Genomic DNA, 7,283 nt, shown 5'->3' with positions numbered 1-7,283 from the left:
ACAGTAACCCTGCACCTGACAGTGCGATTTTCTTCATACAATCTGAGAAACCCTTCAGAAAATCCACGTTCACTGTTTTTCACCTTCTACCTAGTTTAAAACTCACATGGCTGAACATAGCTTGAATCACTCTAATGTTATTATGAAAGAGGTCACAGGTTTGTATGGCGCAAGTGCGGTGGCCTTGGAATTACAGGAATAAAACACATTCACATACTTGTTCGCTGTAGTGGCCACCGCTTAACCTCACTGAGTGAAATAATGAGACTACAAACGAGGGATTGAGAGGAAATAATCACTTGATTTGAGCATCTATAGTAATTTACAGCTCTAAAGATACCATGTCTGAATCCAACACGTGTCGTATGTAACTTATTTACCTTCAGGGGGAGGTCATATATCAGGATGGAGTTTGAACTCAAATAACTGCAGAGTCACTTTGATGGACTTTCACAGTGCAGGAGGGTCGGATTGCTGCTGCCTCCTTTGACCATGGGTGAGTAGATTTCCAAAACATTATCAGTCATTTTCTGATCAATATGTGAGCTTACATTTCTTTGTCATATCATATATACATATTCATGTTGATATGTTGACTAGTGAAGTCATGAAGGGTTTTTCTCTCATTTTAGGAGCCTTGCAATTGCATCGTATATGTGGATTACTTGTATTCTTTAGTTTATGCCTAATTTCCTGTGATGGGGGAAACATTCTGGTTTTTCCTGTGGACGGCAGCCATTGGGTGAATATGAAAGTGCTTTTGGAAGAGCTTCATTCAAGGGGACACAACCTCACTGTGATCAGGGCCTCAAACAGCTGGTACATCCCAGAAAAGTCTCCTCTTTACAAACCCATTACAATTGAAACGGATGAGGGCATGGAGGACTTCTTTGATGAGTACCTAGATGAACATCTGAGGGTATGTAAATATTGCCATGGGCAATGGGCCCCACGTGGGTCTTGCAGTCACTGATGTGTGGAGTAAACCATTTTCTTCATTGCTTGTCCTCTTTTTTCTCCCCTTGTTTAGGCACAGAGAGAAGGAGCTTCATTCTGGACTTTTTTCAAACTCACCAAGCATTTCCTTTCTATGATTTCTCAGGCCCATGACATATGGGCCAAGGCCTTTGTTCAAGTTATTGAAGATCAAAAATTGATCCAAAGCATTTCAGATTCAAAGTATGATATGGTTCTGACTGATCCGGCTATGGCACCAGGTTTGTTCCTCGCAAAATTACTCAAATTACCTTTAGTGCTCAATGTGCGTTGGATTCCAAGTGGAGAAGGCCACTTTGCTTTAGCTCCCTCGCCCCTCTCTTACATCCCAGTGCCAGGATCAGGCTTAACAGACAAAATGGATTTCATCCAGAGGGTCAAGAACATTCTTTTCTATGGCATCATCCTGTTCCAGCAGAAAATCATGGTGGAGCCGAGCTATCTCGCAATCCGTGAGAAGTATTTTGACGGTGGATGTGACATCGTCTCGCTCCTTCAGGAAGCTGATATTTGGCTGTTCAGGTCAGACTTTGTGTTTGACTACCCCCGACCCACAATGCCGAATGTGGTTTACATCGGAGGATTCCAGTGCAAACCGGCCCAGCCGCTGCCAGCAGACCTGGAGGAGTTTGTTCAGAGTGCCGGAGAGGACGGTGTGATCATCATGACTCTGGGAACTCTGGTCAACGCTTTGCCCCCAGATGTTGCAGACGAAGTTGCCAGGGTCTTTGCCAAGTTGCCTCAGAAGGTAACTCCTTTATTGCCGCGGTTTGGATTTTTTAAACATTTATCATTCGTGCTGTTTTTGGATCTTCTAAACACAAGTCATCATTTTAGAGAAGCATCTAACAAATACAAGACAATCTACATTTATTCTTGGAATTGCCCTGCAGCTGGAAATTGATCACTAGACACATAAAATCAACAGCTTCTAGATCGAAAAATAAATAAATCTGAAAAGAATTTACAAAGTGGGCGAGTTGTTCTTGGACAGAAACAAATTTCAAAAAAGAAAAAAAGAAGCCTGTTGTGAACTGGCATCCTGCCCAGAGACCATAATCATTTATTATATGGGAGTACACAAAATAAAGGTATTAATTTTGAAGAGAAGAGGGAATTGACTGATGGCATAATGACCAATTTAAATTACAACAACCACCTGTGAAACATTACAAAACAGTGCCTGACTCCACTGGCATGTTTAATTATTAGGTTCTTATTTAATTATCTATTTTGCTTTCTTGTCAGGTGATATGGAGACACAAAGGAAAGCCTCCCTCTACACTGGGCAATAACACTCGTATCGTGGACTGGATGCCCCAGAAAGACCTCCTGGGCCACCCACAGATCAAGCTCTTCGTTGCTCATGGAGGAACCAATGGAGTCCAGGAGGCCATTTACCACGGCGTCCCTGTGCTCGGCATACCCTTGTTCTTCGACCAGTATGACAACCTCCTACGTCTGCAGGACAGGGGCGCTGCAAAGATAATACAGCTGAAAGACCTCAACGCGGACAGTTTCCAGCAAGGCATCCAAGAAGTGCTCCGTACAGACAGCTACCGTTTGAACATGCAGCGGATGTCACGTTTGCACAGGGACCAGCCCATGGCTCCCATGGATCAGGCCGTCTTCTGGGTAGAATACGTTATACGCCATAAAGGGGCTCCTCATTTGCGCACAGAGGCTTACAGGATGCCCTGGTACTCATATTACTCTTTAGATATACTGCTCCTCATGCTGACAATGCTAACTGTGCTGATTGTTTCTACTGTAGCTGTGTTTAGATTTCTGTGCTGCAGAAGAAGAAGAAGAAAGTCAAAAGCCAAACAAAACTGATTAGGAAAAGATAGTTTAGAAACATATACAAAGCGGCTGTATTTAGTTTAGAACATATTTCCTAAGATATGTAATTTCTGTCTTTTTCACATTCATGTTGCAAAAAAGACACATTCATCATTTATAAGTTAAAGTAATAAAGCAGTTTTTTTAGCTTTACAAATGTTTGGTGATATGTCTTTTGATAGATTAAGTCAAATAATCATTATTGATGTTCAAGAAGTGGCACAGTGATTTTGTGAATTCACATCAATACGATATATCACTGTGAGACATTGTTTATCATCTTGTATTGTTTCTAATGTCACCATCTTGGAAACCTGGTATGACGTATCAGACGCAACAGTGGAAACCAGCTGCCTTATTGTTGTTGAAGTAGCATTCGCATCAAAAGTGAAAAGGAAGTTGTCAGAACAAACATGCTGAAGTCTGCAAAATGTCCTAATTTTAGGACATTGTTTTTGTACATTTCACTGAATCGGGGAGTATCTTTCTAAGGTTTCGCAAAAATATTGACTTTTCCAGAAAATCTCTTGAACTTTACTTCACTAGAACAAATGGAACATTTGGAAAAATGTTGCGTTGTCATTTTACTGGTCTGGCCCAGTCGAAATCAACTTGGGCTGCATTTTGCTCCTGAAGTAAAATAAGTTTGACAACCCTGCATTAAGTCCACATGGATTCATTCTAACAAAATCAGGTTCTCCCAATTTTCATACCAGGATAATGGAACAAGTGATTACTCTATACACAAAGAAGGAACTTTTTTGTATATGTTCTGAAGATAACACCAAAAGTCTACAACCAGCGGTCAAAATATGACCAATAGATATCTTTTTTTTATTTGATCATTTTTAGAAATGTTTAGGAGTGTTCGGAAGTTGTAAAACCTCTTTGCAACAACTGAATGTGTTGCTCAGCACAAAAGACAATGCAAACGCTTCTCCTGAATCCCTCTAGTATCACTTTGTCAGAAACAGAAAAGGTATTTACAAATTAAGAGCACATGCACGTCTTGCTACCAGAACACTAAAGGCAGATTTGAGAAAGATTATGTGTTGCTTGTTTGTCTCTGTTTTTATCTAGATGAGTTACATCATTTTCTAAACTGAAATCAATTCCAGCCTGAACACAAGCATCTGAAAATGGGCCACGTTAAAACGATTTCCCATCTCACAATTCAAAAACAGATGTCTCCAAACAGTCGAAAGATAAAAAAAAGAGAGCGCTCTTTGATAAAAGATAAAGCTCATATGAATTTGTTTTTAACATCACTTGTATTGGTGAAAATCCAAATACAGGCTTAATGTCATTTTGCTTATCAGCCGATGGTAGATTGCCTGAGATTGTCGAGCTCATTGATGAGAAAAGCGGATTTGTTAAAATATTGTGGGTACGAAGACTGTGAAGTAGTTCAGAAGGCCTCGAGATCGCTCAACAAAACAACATTCAAAAGAAATACACTGAAAGAAAACAGTTGAAACTATTTGCACTGTTTGCAATGATTTTATCTGTAACCAAGCAGCGAGCATGTGCAAGTTCATTTCTGCTCCAGTGCTGGTGTTTGATTATGACCTCACTGATTTACCCAGTAGTGGATGGAGTGGGAAGTGAAGGTTTTTTTGTTGCAGATCTCTTTTCCTCTGAGACACGTCATTCCATGAAGTGCGAGCAGGCCACAGCTGCTCCAGTCTACCACGAAGCAAACTCAAAACAAACCTAAACTATGAGCATTCTGGACCGCATCAAAACTTTGATTTTTGTTTTAATAGAAAACAGAAACAAAAATTAAATGTGAAAATGCCTTTTCTGTCAGACCGAGAAGGTAGAAAAGTTTAAAGAAATTTTAATTTTTACAATTTACATTTAACAAAGCTTCCCAATTTGTGTGATTTAGGTTGCAGTTGAGTGAGTAAGAGGTCAAATGTTGTTGCACACATTATTTTTCGTTCTTTTTATTTAATCTGTCATTATTGCAACTGCAAATGCTCCACGACATACAACCTAATGATGAGGTGCATATTTCCGTAGCCATGCAATATTTGCACAACATCTGTTTTTGAAAGAAATGGATTTGTCACAAAATTTCCTATGAGTCGCACATGAAACAAAACAGCTGAGATAAAGCGCAGAAAGCAACTGACTGACTGGTACGGTGGACTGACGGTAACGTCCATGTTACTACAATCAGACAAGTTTCGTGTTGCTCTCAGCTGAGATTGAACCTAACGTTAATGTCACCAGCGAGCTCAGTGAGCAGGAAAGAAAGCTGCACAGCTTTGGATTTAAGTATTATTAAAGTGTTATTTTCGGATGCAGTATTTCCAAGAAGCTACTGTGTGAAGTAGTAGTCAAATTGACATATATGACTCCTACCAGAACTGTGCAATATGAAACTTAGATGATTTGGAACTTGCCCAAAGTGTGAATCAGCCAAAGACAATACGAGAATTATAGTATAAACCTTGTGGGACACACAATGCTATTTTCCCTCTTTTTTTTGTACATGTGTCACTTTGGCAGTCTTACATTAGCACAATACACTTTTCTAGTCATTTAGGCTTGATAGTTTTCCTGCTACAACTGTTATCCAAACCCTCGTTTCCCCGGCGTTCAAATTAAAAAGTTAACCTGATTCACAACCAGCACACCACTTGCATATTATAGAATCACGATGCTGCCAGATTGTCTACTGGACCTTCCTGTCTGGAATAGAAACACTTGCCATGGCTTGGACCGTATATTACACTGGGAGCCTCATTTTATCAGCGCAGAGCAGTTATGCAACACTCACATGCGATTTAGTGTGAAAGGACTCCTGTTATCTACAGCACATCACTGCTCTGATGATTGACTGTAAACATTGGACCATTCAGCATGAGGACACCAGTGCAGGGCGGGTCATCATTCCCTTTTGATTAGTGCCTCATTTTGACCAGAAATGATGCTGATTATTTATTTTTTGATTTGCGGTCAATCACAACTTTGTATATCCTCGAGGCAAAGCTATAAAAAAAGTGATTACAATAAAAACTGATGACACAGGCCAAACCATCTGTTTCAGTTTTGCAAATACAAACCTGCTTTGAACAGTTTGTGTCTAAATATTGTTTTAAGCTCAAATGTAATTGATTAATTCTCTGCAAATATTTATAGTAACATTCAAGTCAAATGTGGCACTTCATACCTGAAAAGCTAACGCCTTTATTGTCCCATGTCTTTTGTATCGTTCCTCGCGGTGAACGTATTTCATACTGCTCAATATAGAATCATTTTCTCCACCGATTCTTCATCACTAATGTTTTGATTGATCAACACTCATACACATGTGAGCTGTTTCAGGAGAATACTAGGATTTCTAACAGATGCTGTGCTCCTCTTGTCACTGGTATCAGAATCTCAGCCCCAGCCTCTTCTTTTTTTTTTGAAGTAAATTTTTTTTTTTAAATCAAATCATCTTTTCCTTTGTCAGTTTTCAACTATTGATCTTTTTCCTGTCCATTTCTCTTATACTAAATCCTCTTTGGATTCATTGGAAAATCCTTCCTGGGATAATAATTGGTAGAAGATGATCTCACTGTGCATGTTCTTTGTTAGAGAGTGGTCAAGGCTGAGAAGCACATCCACAGAACGTGGCTGTCTTTCAATCCTGCACCTTTGGCATGACTGTAGCATTAGTGATTGCCAGACTCTGCATCATGAAGGCAAAGTTAAATAACAAACAATAAGAAAAAACAACAACAGAGAATAAATATACATCCTGATTTTATTGCTTCCGGATTCCATGAAAAAAAATCTTTTTAGAGGGAAACTAATCCCAGGTCAAAAGAACGCGTTTGTTAATTGACCTCTGTGTTTTAAGCTGAATAATTCAGAAATGATTTTTTGAAAAAGTTTCGTATTTAACGAGGCAGTCTTTGTTACTAAGTAAATAAACCAGAAAAGATAAAAACACCCGTGCAGCACAAAACCAAGTACGTATCATTTGTTGCTGGTTGAACCATGTGTAAGATTGTTTCAGTAGAAGACATAAAAAAAACAACTATTAATTGAGTAGTTGATTGTTTCATGCTTTATTTTCCTTCAGGACACTTGCAGGTTTCATGCGTCCCTCTTTGCTTGTCATTCAACATGTGCACAAACATATTCAGCCTCTTTAGCTTCAGCCGCTCCCAAAGGGCATCTCCAAGGTGTGACATCATATTCTACACACACACACACACACATCTAATTTTCACTCTCTGAGGAGGAACTACTGGCCAGAAGCACAAATGGATCCACTGAACTGTGCAGCCAGTCTTGTTCTTCTTGAGCTTTGGCGTTCACACGTGTTGCTGTCTGTTGACTCTTGGAAATCAGTCATACTTAAACAATGTGATATGTTCCCAGACAGACCAGACTTTTAGTTTTCCAGGCTGAAAAAAATAGGAGCACCTGCACCTGTTTCGTGT

General features: G+C 39.5%; 1 protein-coding gene across 1 annotated transcript; it reads left to right on the top strand.

Annotated features, from left to right (window-relative positions):
• Positions 1–207: 207 nt before the first annotated feature.
• ugt5d1 (UDP glucuronosyltransferase 5 family, polypeptide D1) lies at positions 208–3,880 on the top strand. Its single transcript, XM_080482714.1, has 4 exons — positions 208–496; positions 633–919; positions 1,031–1,744; positions 2,245–3,880. The coding sequence occupies exons 1-4, from the start codon at positions 493–495 to the stop codon at positions 2,830–2,832; spliced, it is 1,593 nt and encodes a 530-aa protein (XP_080338840.1). The 5' UTR covers positions 208–492; the 3' UTR covers positions 2,833–3,880.
• The last annotated feature ends 3,403 nt before the right edge of the window (positions 3,881–7,283 follow it).

Source organism: Lipophrys pholis (genome assembly GCF_963383615.2).
Source record: "Lipophrys pholis genome assembly, chromosome: 16".
NCBI lineage: Eukaryota > Metazoa > Chordata > Actinopteri > Blenniiformes > Blenniidae > Lipophrys > Lipophrys pholis.
The sequence above is the reverse complement of the archived record's forward strand: the minus strand, read 5'-3'. Positions and strand labels throughout refer to the sequence as shown.

Excerpts from the sequence above, each read along its gene's own strand:
- ugt5d1 (XM_080482714.1), top strand. Across the intron at positions 920-1,030 it reads ACCTAGATGAACATCTGAGG|GCACAGAGAGAAGGAGCTTC; the intron begins GTATGTAAATAT and ends CCCCTTGTTTAG. Across the intron at positions 1,745-2,244 it reads TTGCCAAGTTGCCTCAGAAG|GTGATATGGAGACACAAAGG; the intron begins GTAACTCCTTTA and ends CTTTCTTGTCAG.